At 42.5% G+C, this 17,260-nt stretch overlaps 1 protein-coding gene across 1 annotated transcript; it reads right to left on the reverse strand.

Moving 5' to 3' along the window:
• Positions 1-210: 210 nt before the first annotated feature.
• LOC125745160 (solute carrier family 26 member 6-like) lies at positions 211-16,815 on the reverse strand. The gene is made up of 19 exons (XM_049017705.1): positions 16,609-16,815; positions 13,537-13,676; positions 13,093-13,203; positions 12,603-12,775; positions 12,140-12,304; positions 11,734-11,886; positions 10,353-10,435; positions 9,902-10,049; positions 5,770-5,883; positions 5,537-5,614; positions 5,354-5,449; positions 4,470-4,576; positions 3,396-3,465; positions 3,140-3,232; positions 2,797-2,907; positions 2,303-2,653; positions 2,079-2,133; positions 1,171-1,310; positions 211-934 (listed from the first exon to the last, which is right to left on the reverse strand). The coding sequence occupies exons 1-19, from the start codon at positions 16,743-16,745 to the stop codon at positions 908-910; spliced, it is 2,352 nt and encodes a 783-aa protein (XP_048873662.1). The 5' UTR covers positions 16,746-16,815; the 3' UTR covers positions 211-907.
• Positions 16,816-17,260: the final 445 nt, after the last annotated feature.

Consider the following 17,260-nt stretch of genomic DNA (forward strand, 5'->3'; position numbering starts at 1 on the left):
TACTGATAGAAGTATAATGTAGAGTTAAGTGTTTCCAGCCCTGTGTATGTATTACTGTGAGTATTAGTTTCTGTAGGTTTGTGAATCAGTGTTACTGTTCCTGAGGGGCTGTTTATCAGCTTGGTGAAGCGCGCTTGAAGGGGAGGCCTCAGTGGGCAGCAATGCTGCGTTTAGCAAAAAGCAATAAAAATCAAGAGGACGGGAAGTGCCTTGTGTTCTCACCTTCGTGTTTATTGTCCCACAACACTTTGTCAGTAAACGCCTTTATCAATCCAGCCTGTACACTCTATGTAATATGCATATATCTGGAGATACACCCACCTGTTCTGCAAACTCCTCCCTACTGGTCATTTTCAGGCATGCCTGACAGAACAAACCTACCACACCTATCTTTTAAAGTTAAGAAAGCTTTAAAAAACTAATTTTAAATTCATTAAGATTCTCTGCCTCTAATCTGGGAAAGATCAATGAAGATAGATAGAAACTAGCCAATAAGTATTAATGCAAAAAAAAAATGTAACAATGTACTTTGTAAATATGCATACACTGGTTCAGTAAAATGTCTTAAAATGACACACACTGAAGAGTCTTTTTGTAAAGTGGATTAGTAATAGTGTCACTTAGACCCCTGGCTTTGAAAGCTGCCCCTTCTTCCACCTGAGATGTGTATATTTATGGATGAGTCCCCAGGACTACATTTCCCATGTACATTTTCATCCCTTTTACATGTTTGTGAGGCAATCTCAGTTATGAAAAAAAAAACCTGTTGCCACAGAAACTGCAACCCTTATCGCCATAGAAACATAACAGAGGAGTGGGTGAGGCATGGCTGTGCATATTGACCACGACAGCAAAAGGAAGTAGGCGGGATGGAAATTCTATGATGGGGAGACAGTGGACCTCAAGGTTACAGTTTGGTGCTGCAAGCCACATCCTGCAATGACAGTTCGTTAACGTGTCACGGCTTGACAAGTCCAAAGTGATAATGATCTCACAGCATAAATTTCTGGCAGTGGGAGCAACTGCAGCATCCTAATGTTATGACCAGGAAAAAAAAACTGTTTCTTTTATCCTTTGTGGGATTTATAAAGCTGTGTGTGAAATCTGGTTTGGTGCATGTTTCTGGGCTTGCTGTGTGAGTCACAGAGAGGCAGTAGAGTCAGTGCTCACCGGCACGTAGGCAGGCAAAGTTGACTGGCCGCTTCGCCAGAGGCAGTGGAGTACAGCATCGTGGACCGTGGCGAACAGCCGGCCCTTGGGGAGGGAATGAGAGAAGAAGCCGCCGCGCTCCAGCTGCTCCACCACACAGGCTGAGCACAGGGGCATATGGAAAAGGAGACACCAGAGAGTCAGAGGCAGCATCACAGATCTCCGCAGAGATACAGTAGCACTTCCTGTCATCTGATGATGTGCTGGAAATACATGCCTTCAGCTGATTTTACCCATTAATTTTTATTTATGTTGTGGCTATGTGAAGCACAAATTTAAGTCACACCAATGAGCCAAAACATTATGACCACCCCCACGTGAAGTGAAAAATGTTGACTGTACATTGGAGATGTATGCATGGGATAGTGTCCATTCACAACACCCTGTCCGTGCGTCGTGGCTTTTCCCTCCTCAGATCACTCTCAGGAGGTATCCACCTTGGCTGACTGTCATTGGAGATGCTTTTGGAAATGCTCTAACTCAGTCTACTGGCCATAATGATTTGACCATTATCAGGGTCACTCAGATCTTTATCCATGTCTATTTCTTCTGCATGCAACATGTCAGCTACAAGTATCAAATGTTGTCTTGCATCCAATATGTCCCAGACTTTCACATACACCGTTTTCACAAAATAGCTCATATTATTCGCTTCACATTTGGGTAGTTTCAATGTTTTGGCTTATTGGTGTATATATATGGTAAAATGTGTGCTTTATTGAGTTTGCTTAGTTTTTTCATGTGAATAAAAACATAGCCCACTGTTTCCAGGCCAACACAGATGCATTCACATCGAAGCAGCCAGTGGAAACACTGCTATACAATATTGAGTTTGTGTAATCCATTAAGCCATTTTAAAATGCACTCACACTGACAGGCAGCCATGTACACATCCACATCTATTTCTCCAAAGTTATGGAATATCTGCAAGGAAGTGAGGAGATAAAGCAGGCTGAAAACTGTCATCCAAGGAGAAGGCCAATGGCAATCTCCATTCAAAGGAAATCTTTAATGTTTACAAAACTTACACAATGAGCCTTCATGTTTTCCCCTATCACCCCTTCCCTATAGCTCCCTGACCACTTCAACTTACATTTTTCAGAGTCTTGATAGTTACTGTGTCTATGAAGCTGGTGGTGGAGAGATCCAGGATTACGGAGTGGGTATCCAAAGGGCTCAGGCCTGGAGAACCAGCAGTCACTTCTGCACTAATGCTGTTGCTCCTATTGAGTGTAGATTCGTCAAGGATTTCTCCATCCTGGTAGCCGAAGTTCATCTGGCCACTGACGACTCCATCTTCCATCTTAACGCCATCAGCTTGCTCACAAATTCCACCTTCCTGCATTCCTCCATTCTCATCTTCCCATCTGTCTCGCTTTTCCCACTGCCCCATCACTCGCTCCACTGAAAATAGTGTTCCAGACCTTGAATTCAGAACCTTTCTCTTGGTGATATGAAAAGGAAAAGGAAAAGTGGCATCAAGAACCAATACAACCGTCCCAGCTCAATGACAATTCCACATGGGATGGTGTACTTGCTCAGCCCCAATGCCATTAGACATCTGCAGGTGTACCTGCTTTTTCACACCTGTTTCTTAGCGTCTTCCCTTGCTTCCCTCTCGTCCCTTTTCTTTTGCCGTCGGAGCTTTGCCACCAGCTTCCTCTTGTGGGTCAGCCGCTTCAGAAAGTCAACGCCACTCTGTGTGTAGCCATGATACATTGGGGTTAGTGACTATGGCTTGGCAGCCATTGCTACTGTCAGTATTGCAGTTACTCCCTTTCACTGTCGCCAGTGCACTGCTGTTGCTACTTTGCACAGAACAGAAAATCCTGTTGTACCAGTGGATTCAACGGCAGAGACAGGAATAATGGACAGTTGGGTTAAATTGCTACATTAATAATTTACAGCAGCAATTAGACGTAAAAGTAACCTTCTCCTGTAGAGCCTCTAGATATAGCTCAGCATTGGCAAAGTAAATGGTGCTGGAGGAACGGAAAATGGTGATGCCTGGAACTGTGTTCACCTGCAGGGAGACAACAAGACCAAACAAGGCAGTGCGTCACTCAGCTAAAACCCCCCTGTAGGTTGCTGTCCTTTTTCACATCCTTTCCTTTAGTCATCCGCCATCGCAGCATGACCGCCCCACACCATTACATTATTCCTAGAGCTGGCACCGTTTGGCTCACCTGATCGTATGTATCTATATCAAGGTAGATGTCTGTGCCTGGCAGCCACCCGAGGACAGAATATTTCGGTCTGAGCAGTATGAGGGAGGAAGGGAGACATAGAGAAAGATGAGGAATGAGCAAAGACAGAAATATGAGCAACATTAATCTTTATCTTGCAAAGGACAATGAACATATAAATGACATGGGGAATTCAGTGTAATAGAGCGTGATAAATCACTGACATCAGCTGAAAATATTTCCACTTTCTATTAAACACGCTTTGAACAATGTGGTTTGGATTATCTTAAATTCATCAACCATAAACAGCAAACCATACATGCATGATACTGCATAGTACCCTTAATTTAAAACTGCAAACAGCTAACAATCTGCAGATAACAGAATAAAAGATAGGGCAGGAATTTCAAAGCTTCCAAAAATGGGACATGCACATCATCCATGCAGCAGAAAATGTGATCCATCTCCATTTACCACCAGGCTCTGCAACGCAAAGCCAGCCCCAGAGCACAGTCAACACAATCCTGAGGTCAACAAGATCAGCAACACCAACATCACTCTGAAGAAGCTCGGTCAAAGTCTCACTTACATGCACCCGAGTTACAAAAGGAGACAATGCACTGTTCCATGGTGCATGTTCACCAAAACAGCACTGTAACAAGAAATCTCTTTACAAAAGAAATAATCTTAACAACCATTACGATAGCCAACATATTACAACTAACAATCACAGATTTTTATACCACAGGAATTGGTTACATTTCTCTGCTGAACTTTGATACAGTCATCTGTATAAAGAGAACTGATAAATCTGCTTGACTGCCGGCCTTCTGATTGGAGATGCTGACTACGCTGCCCGCCTACACAAAAAACCCAAACAGAAACAGAGGGGAGATGCCAGATAAAAGAGGCCTTGTTTTCATTTCTGTAATAATCTGCCTCTTCATCAATTTCCTCCTTGGCAAAACAGCTGAACTTTTTTTTCCCCTATAGCTTTGTTCAAAATTAGAGAAAAGCTAACAGGCTCACAAATTTATAAGAATGACAAACGTAAAGAGAGAGAGCCTGGCTCACTGTTGGGTCCTGAAGATGAATGTCAGGAGAGCAAAGGCGATGGAGGTGATGAGGCCCAGGTCCAGGTTTAGAAGCAGTGTGGACACCAGGGTAACCAGCCATACCAGCTGCAGGTAAGAGAATTCAGAGAGATGGGGCACACCTCAGGACTGCCCAGGGAGGGGGCATGTGTCACATGGCTATTTCTGCAGACATTTCGCCCTGAAGAGCAGACGCCTTAAGCAGTGTTTATGCGCAAGTTTCCTACATACTTTCCATTTTATGGGGGTGGGGGTGGAAAGCCGACACCCTCCCAGAAGATGCTACCCAGGGCAGTTTCCCATCTTTTTTCCCCATGCGTCCATTGTTTTCTTCTCTCCCAGTTGAGGACTGGGTTGGAAAGCACTGTATTAAATGATGCCCTGTTGCTACCTTCTTTTGAAAGGATGGCTCTACAAACATTACAGGTAGCTGTTGGGCTAATTTTAGTTTCCAGTTTATAGAATTTCCAGATGGCTGACATCTTGATAGTTTGTAGTTTCAAGTCAAGTGCCTCAGACTTACTGCAGCATGTAAATTAACTTTACAATCTGCACAACCGACATAAATGACGTGGATGTGGGAGATTAAATAGATGGGGCTTAGGATCAGGCTGTGGTTGCCGATACTGATCAATTAAAAAATGACATGAACAGGTAAATTCAGATATGTTTATAGAATACATGCATACTGCATAGCAACCCTGTGTGCATGCAAATGCAGGAGTGGGTGTCTCATTTTTCACAATTCATAAATTGTATTCCTAAGTGTAATTTAAAACCGAATGCAGATCAGCACAAACTGCAGCTCTCATATATATGTTTTTGTCCAATTAATGCTGGTTGGTAAGCATATTTTCCCCATACCAGGTCAGGTTTGCTGCTTCTCCACAGCATGGGAATATCCTGGCACTGCGTGAATGTGCCCTTCAGGTTGACAAAGACAATGGTGGACAGGACTGCCTGGGGCAGGCAAATGGACGAGAAAACCGCATTAGCCACAGCTTTTACTCATATGAGAGGTACTATGGGTAACAAGGAAAGATTTACCTTGGGGAGCTTCTCAAACAGCGGCCCCAGCTTCAGCACAGCAATCAACACCACCAGAGCAGAAATAGCCCCCGCCACCTGATAGCACCCACCAACAGACACAGAAGTGCTCATCAGGCAGCACATGTGACAATAAGACATATATAGGTGATTACTGTATCAATTAGTAGCTAGAGATGCTGTTGGCATAAACACGGGCCCAGGGCAAAAGTGAGATGGCCGAAATATCTCACCTGCGTCCGGCCCCCTGTGCTCTCCTGGATCAGGCTGCGGGACACGGAGGAGGTTACGGAAAAGCACTGGAAAAGTCCTCCTGCTACATTGCTGAGACCCAGAGCCACAAGCTCCTGCGTGGAGAGGTGGAGTGGGGGTCAGAGGGGAGCATGTGTTAGAGCTCCACCAGGAGGACGCAGAGAGGGAGGCAGGAGACAGGTCCCCTCAAAGACATCCCATGACTGTAAGATAGCTACTAAATGCATTATTGTCAGTGCAGCACTTTGAGAAGTGGAATTAATAAAACACTTTCATCTACAATAATTTAAGCCTTTTCAAAAACGATTAGATGTATTATTAAAGTTTACGCTTGCTCACTTGATGTTAGGTCGATTTACTCCACAGATCACCACAACGAAGCTTGGTTGCTTCATTTTAAATGATTTGTTTCACAACATGCTCACCTTAAGGTTATTTGCTTAATTCAAGGGTTAAGGCACAGCTACAAATTCTGTTGAGTAATTTAACAAGTCTGCTAAGAGGTGTGAAGCAGCACAACCTTGAACATAAGTACAAGGATACTCTCACTTAAATGTAATGTGATTCTGAAAAGACTGTGTTCTGTTTTGTGTTAAGTTCTAATGAATACTACATAGTCGACTTAATTTGGGTTTCCAGAAGATAACCAGTACGTTATTCATATAAAATATTCATATAAAATTTTGCTAATTCATGTCTGTATTTTTTGTCTGTGATGGACCAGCATCCCAATCAGGGGGCAGCATGCCCTGGGACAGGTGTTAGGCTCACCATGGTTACCGAAGAGGAAAAATCGACAGATGGCTGGATCTTGCTATTACAGAATGAGCAGGTTCTCAAATGGGGTTAATGTGGGATTAATATTAAGTTTATAGAGACTATGTGGTTAGTTAGCCTGCCATGCAAGTGAGGGAGGAGAGATGAGATGATCAGTAAGTGTACAGGCTTCCTCAGTACTATGGGAGATCAGACCCAATTCACATTCGAAAGATCATTGGTTTGAAACCCATGGCTGCCAGAGGTATCATATTCCTGAGGTGGCCCCGAGTTAAAGGGGCAATTCACCCCAAAACTGAAAACGATATGTTTTAAAGGGGCTTTAGTACCACCTATCCGTCTAATTTGTTCTACTGGGAGCTGCCTAGTTTTGGAGATATTAAACATAGTAATGTTGGGCTTATCTTGAATATAATGGGAGTGAATGTCATTCTTTCTGTGATGATTAAAGTACCAGAAAAATACATTTGAAAAATTGAACAGCAATGTCTTTTATCAGAAATCATGACCCAGCTGCTGAAGATAATCCACAGACTTGTAGTGAGCAGTTTCCTCTACAGGCCTCCACAAACTAATTGTATCACTGTGCAGAAGTTATCACCAAACTAGATAGATAGCACTAAAGCCCCTCTAAAACTTTTTTCAATTTTGGGGTTAACTTACAGTCAAAGTAAAAAGCATTTGGAACTATTTGGAATTATCTGGTTTTCTGAATGAATTGGTCATAAAAAGTGATCTGATCTTTGTCTAAGTCACAAGTACTGATATACAGAATGAGCTTAAGCCAATAACACACAAAAAAACCTACTCTTTCATGTCTTTATTATACAAACGCATTCAACGTTCACAGTGGTAGTGGAAAAAGTCAATGAACCTTTGGATTTAATAACTGGTTGACCCTCCTTTGGCAGCAATGACCTCAATCAGGCGCTTCCTATAACTGCAGATCAGTTATAGACCTGTACATCATGCAGGGGGGGATTTCAGCTAACTCTTCCCTGCAGAACTGCCTTAACTCTTCCATATTCTTTGGTTGTCTTCTGTGTATTTCTCTCTTCAAATCATTCCACAGCATCTCAATAGGACGGAGATCTGGGCTCTGACTGGGCCACTCCAAAAGGTGGACTTTGTTGTTCTGACACCATTGCGCTGTGGATTTTCTGCGATGTTTGGGGTCATTGTCCTGTTGCATCACCCAGCCTCTTCTGAGCTTCAGTTGACAGACAGACACACTCACATTATCCTGGATAATTTGTTGATAAACCTGGGTGATGTTTTGATGTTGATATGCAGTTCCCTTTTTATACCAAATGAAGTTCTGCTTGTTCCTCCCAAATAGTGCAATTTTGGTTTCATCACACCACAAGACATTTTCCTAGGATCCTTGTGGAGTGTCCAAGTGCTCTATTGCAAACTTCTGGTGTGCAGCACTGATGTTATTTGACAGCAGTGGGTTCCTTCTTGGGGTCCTGCCATGGACTCTTTCTGGTTCAGTGTGTTGCCTATTGAAGAATCAGGAACAGATATCTTTGCCAGTTCGAATGACTTCCTCAAGTCGTTCGCTATCTCTCTAGTTCTTCTTTATCTCACTGATGACTTTACGTTGTGCTCTTGGGATCATCTTCAAGGGACACCCACTTCTAGGCCAAATTGTCTCAATTTATAGACAACTTGCCTAACAGCAGACTGATGAATATCTAAAATCTTTGAGATGACTCTGTAACCCTTTCCAGCCTTATGTAAATTAACAATTCTTGATCGTAGCTCTTTTATATGAGGCATGACTCCCATCTGGAAATGCTTCTTGTTAAAAGCTCAAACTCAACCTTTTCAGTGTTTTTATCAATCACAGTAATTCTTGGCCACACCCCTGAACTCGTTTCATTAACTGGACTCCAGGTTTGCTAAATTCTGACTGCAATGAGCTTTTTAAAAAGTCATTAGCTTAGGGTTCATTTACTTTTTCCAACCTTTAGTTTCCCAGTTTGAATGATTTATTCAATATGGTCAAAAATTCTCTGAAATCTGTGTATCTTTAGCTATAGAAGCTATAAAAGTCTTTGTTAATTATTGTGACTTACATGAAGATACGACTATGTTTTATATGGGAATTAGACATAAATCTACACATTTCCAAGGGGTTCATAAACTTTTTACTGTAACTGTATATCCTATAAATGGCTGGAGGACTGGCTGGGAAAATGCCTGACCTTTCACTCTGACTGCAAGCTTTGCTCTCTCATTATGCGCAAATATGTACAAATAAAAAAATCACCATGTACATGTATTTGTACAAATGGAAAATAGAGTATTATTATTGCAAAAACCATATTCAAAATTGTTCCCTAGTACCTATATAATGTGTCCGCCCTTCTGTTCTGCTGTTGGAATTATTAAAAGTCAGACAATACACTGTGCACTATAAAATACTCACGATGAACTGTAAATTCAATGTATATTAGAATGCTCCCTTTATATCACAGTGCAATGCAAAGGTGACATCTTTTGTACTAGAAGGCAACTTTGAATACAGTTATAAGCACATTTTTAAACAATAATTTAACAAATCGCAGGCTTACACATCCTAATTTACTTTAATCTCCTTTGTTCAATTTTGTTTATGGTGTTGCTGTTTTTTTGCTAATTTCAAATATAATGGGTTGCTAAGATGCCAGCACAGAGCACACTGGCATACAGTGTTCAAAGCCATCATGCTGTTTTGCTGACTAATTCTTTATACAGTCAACTATATTAGTTTTCATATATAGGGTGAGTGAGTGAACAATTTTGAATACATTCATAGTAATTAAATATCAGCCTATAATAGTCTATTCAGTTCAAGCTCCTTTAATTCAATATCTACCTTGGCCTTCATCTTTTACCAAACCTGCACCACTTGCTGTGGTTTCAGATTTAGCACAGGCTTGAATTCATTCTGGGTTGCCAGAAATGCACGATAATTTCTTGTCATATCGGCGCAAATGCACATGAAATACGTACGCATTCACGCTGTTACAACAATCGATTGCCACACGTATCGCTTTTAAAGGTGAATGCGTACCTGCGTTCCAGTTATGTCAATCCCCATTTATGACATATACAAGACATTGTTATTTACTGAATTTCCACCCAGCAATTTTCCATACTTGCTTGTGCTATGCAGGGTCATGGGAATCTCTAGCCTATTTTGGAAGCTATAGTCACAATGCTGAGAATAACCCAGGATGGGTTATTCCCCACCAACCCAACCAATTACTTACTGTATTTCACAGAGTATAATTATAGATGTTTCCAAACAGTATAATCATCCATAGGGCACTTGTGTCAAAGATGTACCTGGTTACTGTCCACCTTGTAGCCATGCTTGACAGCAAACGTTTTGCCCAGTGACATGTTTATGGCATAGCTGACGATAGCGATGGCAAAGGCATCCCCAAGCACCTCCATGAAAATGCTGATATCGGGGACACTGGGCGGCTTCATCCTGTGTGCCGGGAAACAGGGGGCCCAAAAGATGGCTCAGATAAAAGGGGAAGCTTCCAGGGGGCAAACTGAGGTAGATGGGCTTAGTTTACAGCTTGACCGAAATATGCACAAACCAAAACTGTAATGTTATAAGGTGTCTATTGTATGCGGAGCACAGTATAGAGTTTCTGGTGTCTCTCCAATTCCTGTCCCCTTATCAGCTAATGTTAAGCTTAAGCTACTGATACCCGTTCAGTAATGTTCAGCTGTATTTTTAATATGAAGTAGAGTACAGCATCTAAATCTTTCATTGAACACTCACCCGCTTGGAACCTCCCCCACAACATCAACGTCGAAGCGACTCGGCAGATCAGCATGGAATGAAATCAGAGTGGCTGCCACAATCTATATGACAAACACATGCAGATGTTAAACTGTCTCTATTATACTTTTAGGTCTATTATACCACTTTTTTTCCAGACAGAAGGTCCTCTTCAATTCAGAGGAACCGAATGAAAAGCCCCATAGCTGGGTGGACCTTACTGATTACACAAGTGGAGGTTATGGAATAATATCCACCCTGATTTGAAACAGAAACCTGCAGTACAACCATGCAGAAAATCATTTCTGAATGTGAGGGAATATGAGCAGTTAATGTTTTGGTTTGCACCTAATAAGCACAGAGTCAATGAAATGCTACTAACTATGCGTGTGTGTGTGTGTGTCTGTGTGAGCGAGTATACCTATCCTTATGGGGACACAATATCCCCATAACGTGATAAATATCCGTTTTTGTTCCCTTATGGGGACCGGTTTCCAGGTCCCCATAAGGGAAAACTCTATTTTATAAAAATCTGTGACTGCTCTGAAAAAACTAAAAATGCAAAACCTCTTGTATTTTGCTTGGTTACTTATGGTTATGGTTAGGGCAGGGTGGGGGTTAAGGTTGTCATAGTTAGCGTTAGCATTTTTCCCAAAGATGTGAATGAGCGGGCCCCATAAGGATAGGTATACCCTACATGTGTGTGTGTCTGTGTGTGTGGTTGCAATGTTTGTATTCAAAGTAAGAGAGCATATTATCATGGTTCCTGCCCTTCCACTTCTCTGAAATGTACAGAATGGTGCAGTCAAAGCAAATGATGTTCATGATCTTCATTTTGGTGTAAATCTATGATATTATGTTTGTCACAGTGTGTTACCTTTTCAAAACCTCTCCTAAAGTCACCCCAGTATTTGCAGCAACCATCCAACTGCTAGCATATCATGTCTTGCTAATTAATGCCTCACTGAGCTGCTGCAGTGTAACATATCCATAGAATGGCTGAGGTGCCCCTGAGGAGAGGTTTGGGAACTGAAGCAGTGTTCTGATCCAATATGTACATACTAGCCAGATAAACAGCTCTAAAGGTTTACTTTGACTTCCTAAGACTTGTGCACAGTACTGAACATCACAAAAGTAGGGCATTCATCATACCAATCAGGAAGTGACACTGGCATTGTTAATTTTCACTTTACATTAATATAATGAGGATGAACCCCCCACTTGTTGTTATCAAAAGCCAGTTCAGGAAGCAGATATTAAATGCAGCTCTTCTTCCGGCTATAATTTTAAAACAACTTCTGGCCTGGAAAACGTCCATATGTCCACAGCTAATGAGTAATAAGGCAGACGGAAGGTGTGAGGGACAAAATGGGAGACGTACGACAATAAGCTCGATTGGGATGGGCAGGAGCAGCTTGTGGCTGTAGACGGAGTTCAGCTCCTTCACTGATATCAGAGCCACGAGGGAGATCACGCCAACCACCAGAATGGCCACATTGGTCTCAGGCAGCAGGCAGCATATATCAATCAGCGTCTACCAAGAGGAGGACAGGAAAGTAGGAAAGCATGAAGAACCGTCCTACGTGCCTTACAGAGACCTCTACAAGCATATACATATGCAATAGTCACTGCTTAATGAGGGATAAGTGCTGTGGCAAAACAGGTTTTTCATTATCTGAGAGCTGAAAGCAACTGAGGCCCAGGCTGATCTATTCTAGGAAAGAGCAGATGAGTAAAGAGGGAGAGAGGGCATGTGGGATGGGATGAGTGCTTGGCGGGATGCTGACGTAGGCCAGGGAGAGGGGCCCGCTGAAGCGCCGTGGGGCCACACCGAACAGGTATTTCAGCTGAGAGGTGACGACGTGCACGGTGGCCGCTGTGGTGTAGCCCCGCACCAGCGGCTCTGACAGGTACGTCGCTACGAAGCCAAAGCGCACCAGGCCTAGGAGGACCTGCAGGGAGGGGGCACAGTTTGTTTGTAGGACAAGCTGTGAGCATCTGTGTGGACAGCATGTGTCTAATTGGTGACTGGAATTGCTAGTGTGATATATGGTTCTTCTTCGTGGCGGTGAATGGAAACCCTGCCTCTGTGTGCTCTCAGTTTCCTCTGCATACTCTGACTTCCTCTCGCAGCACAATCCGCTGCCTTAAATTCCCCATAGTGACTCTGCACTTCCTGGTATAGGCTCCAGGCTAACTGGAACTGGGTAAGCAGTCATGGAAAATGGATAGACGGATGCCAAGACGCACCTGGAGGATTCCTCCCAGAAGACTGGTGGTGGCGGCCACGTTAACCCGGTAGGCATCCCGGGCAGCTACATCCACCTCGCCAGTGGCGTTGGTGCCATTAATAAGGAAGTCTCTGTCAGGAGCCAAATTCTCTGTGACACTGCCCACCATTATGCTGATCACTGCAAACGTGCCTGAACGCAACAGGACACACACAAACCAAACAAACAAGCAAACAAAGTAAATAAATATTTAAAAATTAAAAACACATGCAAATCAAAATACAGGAACACACAAACCAAATAAACAAACAAGCAACAGTAAAGGTGATTTTTTTACAAGAGTCTGACTGCTACCTAAAGAGTATCAGTGTCTCATATAAGAGCATCTACAACAAAAGCAAAATTTCACCAATGGCTTTAAAAATATTGAAGCAGTAAATCTACTTTGAGTAAAACAGAAAGCTGGTTTCAAGTGTGGTATTTTTTGCCACTAGACTTTAACTGCTCACCTATGGAGATGTGTCGCGATGTTCCAAACATGAAGTAGACCAGTACAGGGTAGAATGAGGTGTAGAGCCCAAAGATGGGAGGCACAGAGGCCAATAAGGCATATGCCATCCCTGCAGGAGAGAGAAAACACTGCAGGTGTTATTCTTGCCTCAACAAACAGAGCTACTGGGGTTTGGTTCTGAAACACAGCGAAAATGCTTAATCAATTAAACAATGGTTGTCTAGCTCATGTGTGCTTGGAGTGTGAAAAGTATCCTGGGATTCATTTTCTAGCCGTTTGAAATGAATAATAATTCAATAGTGAGCAAATATGACCCGTGTTACCTGTCAATTCCTGTAGTGACTGTCTGCAGTATTTAGCATATAGTTCGTAGCTGTGGAGCTACATGGAGAATGAGTGGGACCAGACCTCCTCATTCCCTCCAGGATACAGCCAGACTCACCCTGCGGCAGGTTCATGATGCCCACACTGATGCCGGATATCAGGTCCCCCAAGGCACAGTCTCTGATGGAGTAGCCAGGGAGCCAGGACAGCACAGGCAAGCAGCTCACCACACTGCGTCGTAGCCTTTGAGCAGAGCAACTTGAGCGGGGGGGGGGGGGGGGGGGGGGGGAGGAGGGGGGGGCATGGATAATGGAGTGGTATGGGCAGGATGTGTTGAGCGGGGGGAAGGAGGAAAGAGAGGAAAAAGAGAAAGTGGATAAAAGCATGGACCAAAAGGATGATTACAGTGAGATGAAGGGTGTCAAGCATGTTGGAAGAATGGATAGAACATATTAGCTTTACTGTTTTGTACACTGTTACACCCCATATTTCCTTTAGGATGATAACTGTGTAAAGGCAAACTCATAGAGTGATGTAGAGCTGAAAGACGAGGGGAACATGATCAAAAAGACACTGGGGACAGGTAGTAAGATGCTACAGTGCAAAGCAAACAACAGAATAAAATAAAAGGTTAAACTTCTTTACAGTTTTTATTTGCCTACTAGGTTCTACTTACAAATAACATTCTGTAACTACATCATGACAGACTGTATGATTGCAGCTGCTGCTGAACCCATCACGTTCTCCTTAGGTCCCGAACGAGCTTTGAAAATCTGCACACTAAGGTGACTCACGATCGGCATTTTGAGTCACAACATGAATACGACACGTGACAAGGTAAAGACCCATTGAAGGACAATGTCACGTTTTATGTAGGAGATCAACAAAGACACATGAAGGGAGAACAGACTTGCTGGGCAGAGGTGACATGTAAGGGGAGAATCATAAGGTAAACAAATAAAGTGGCAGCAGGAAGGCCTTTCACACTATATTTCAGGCACATTTGAAATGGCAGGTGAGAATCCAATATTAATAGATATTCTTTGTCCTGCCGTAAAAGCTCTTCCTTCACTCTGACACAACCATTAGCAATTTTGACTCTAAAACTGTAAAACTTCACACCTATAGAAAAATGGCATTAATATTAATCACCCATTTACATGTTACCCATTTAGTATTTACAGTAGACTCGTCTGCATCATGACTTTCTCCATCATACATCACGGGGTTGATTCATAGTGGGGTTGGGAGCTGCAGACTGCACACAAAAACTTTAGCAAGTTATACATATACTGTATAAATTACACAGGTCTACAAAAAAAAGCTTTTTTATAATGGATTTAGGGTATTTTGAGGGTGCTGAATTCATATGAGGGTTATATGTACACTGCTGGTTTGGAGAACGCCAAGGGTGCAAGTGTGATTACAGCCGCCTTTCACACAGACCACGAGTGGCCTGTCGGGAGACTCGGGAGAATCCTCCGTGGGCCACTTAACTGTTGTGCCAGTCAGGAACTAAATTATTTGACAAGTGTAAAATAGAGCTGGTCGGAAACAAAATAATTTTACTTAAAAATTCTACAACAACCCTTTAGAATGTTAACCACTCTCTCTCTCTCACACACACACACACACACACACACACCTATAGACCTATACTCATATCTTTTTGGGGACCATCCATTCATTTCTATGGGCAAAACCCTAATCCCAACAATGACAACCTTAACCCCTATCCAGCCCGAACTTTAACCATAAGAAACAAAACAATATACAAGACTTTTGCTTTTTTTATTGCCATCACAGATTTTTAGGAAATTAGATTCCCCCTTATGGGGACCGAGAAAATGGTCCCTGCATGATTAAAATAAAAGGTTTTTATCAAACTGTGGGCACATTTGGCTCTGACAATGTAACACATACATACCCCCCTCCCAAAACACACACACACACACACACACATAATAGACCACAAACACAGAACACAAGTGTCTGTGTGATGACTTGCCATTTAGCACTGAGTGGGTACTGTGTGCGTTTGCTGAAATGCCACAAGGTATCGCTTGCATATCACTAACCACTGGAAGTTTCTCAAATGATTTGTGGTACAAAGAGACCATGCAGGCAGGGCTGAAAATTCAGTTCCAATATGCATTATTTTCTTGTTGAATTGTCAATAACAAATTTATTGAGATATTAACAATCATTTATTTAATAGCTCCCCCAGGACAAAGACAGAATGGGCTGGTCTTGGGCGATAAACTCTTGGGTTGAAACTTAGTCCCCCTCCATGCCTGCTCCCACATGATATCTCGCATTGATGTCACAGTGATATCTCAGTGATCTTTGCATTTCACTTTTCTCATATCTTTTATGTTTGACATGGTTTTTCCTGACTGCAGGGGGCCTGCGCCCCTAAGCCCTGTGATGTGGAAGGGCTGACTGTATTGGTTTCAATATGTTGCTGTGCCTATTTAGACTCAGTTTAGTCACGAGCCACAATAAATAAAAGTCACTCAATAAATTAGGAAAATTGACCGTAGTCTTCTACAGTCTAGCACATGTTTAGCACAATGCCAAGGCCTCCAGTTGACTGAATCTGAACTTTGTACATTGTACAAGCTGTCAGTCACAAGAACACATTAGGCCATAGTTTTCCATAGTAAAGTCATCCTACCTAATGGTCTCTACAAAAGAGAAACAGTATTTCTGTCTTGGATCTCATCCATTATTTTTTGCACGGAGTGGTAGAAGAAGCAGGAATATGTCCTGAATTACATTGTTTAATTCCAGATCATAATACATGCCCCAGCACATTAATATGTTTTTTTTAACTAAAATCTATTAGTATTGCAGGTCTAAATACAGGCACAGAAAAAAACTGAGACCACTGTACATTTTTAAATAATCTGCATTTTTAAATTCTGGTTTAATCCTGGTTCTGCTGGCAGAAGGCTACTCTGAGAAGCAGGGAAGAGCCAGGCTGGAGTTTGCAAGAAAACTTTACAAAGGCACACACACATAAATTGAGAAATGAGCAAAATGGAAAACTTTGCTGTGGTCTCTTAATTTTTTTCAGAGCTACATATTTCTACCGTTCAGCAAAAATGTTTATGGTTTCAGAAGGTAGTTTGTAAAACCGCGTAGCTCTGTCTCCATCAGGATTCCAAAGCTACCATCCACCTCTTACCTCAGTGACTTTTTGAGGTGATCTTTTAGGAGAAATTTATTTGAAGGTATCCGTCTCTGTGCGACTTCCTCCAGCTGCTCTTCATCCAGCACATCTCTCTCCACGCAGTACTCTGGGTACCTCTGCTCTGTCACCATGTCTGTCTCTGTCGGCCTCCTCTGCTTTACTCCGTCTATTATCTGCTGGTTCCCAGAAAGCCCACAGTCTACAGTGCCAGCTGTGAAACTTCCCTCATGTCTTCAATCATTCTTGCCAAAGATACCGATTCACTTCTCAGTCCATCAGTCAAACGTTGAACATCATGAAGTTTTATGGCCCAAAAATCACTTCCCTGCACAAGTTTTAAAACGTGACAGGTGACCCGTCCAGAAGTAAATCTAAGGCTGAAAAACTGATTCTTTTTTTTTTTAATTTAGTGCAGGAGTTCAGCTAAACAGAGTGAATGAGTGGACTTAAATATCAAGAAATAAGATACAAGACAGCCAATTCCAAAGAATGGTGTTTTGTACAGAGCTGAAGGAGGGGCTTTGTAGTACTACTGTATGAGTCGTTCACTGTTCCAATGAGGGAACAACCACCAACACCACCCCTAGCAATTCCATATATACCTGTAATGGGGTAAGGAAACACCCCCTCTGCCAAAGATTAACCC

Source organism: Brienomyrus brachyistius, chromosome 6 (assembly GCF_023856365.1).
Source record: "Brienomyrus brachyistius isolate T26 chromosome 6, BBRACH_0.4, whole genome shotgun sequence".
NCBI classification, from domain to species: domain Eukaryota; kingdom Metazoa; phylum Chordata; class Actinopteri; order Osteoglossiformes; family Mormyridae; genus Brienomyrus; species Brienomyrus brachyistius.

Excerpts from the sequence above, each read along its gene's own strand:
- LOC125745160 (XM_049017705.1), bottom strand. The coding sequence starts at position 16,745 with ATGGTGACAGAGCAGAGGTACCCAGAGTACTGCGTGGAGAGAGATGTG. Across the intron at positions 13,677-16,608 it reads CACCTCAAAAAGTCACTGAG|TTGCTCTGCTCAAAGGCTAC; the intron begins GTAAGAGGTGGA and ends CCCCCGCTCAAG. Across the intron at positions 5,615-5,769 it reads GCACAGGGGGCCGGACGCAG|GTGGCGGGGGCTATTTCTGC; the intron begins GTGAGATATTTC and ends GGGTGCTATCAG.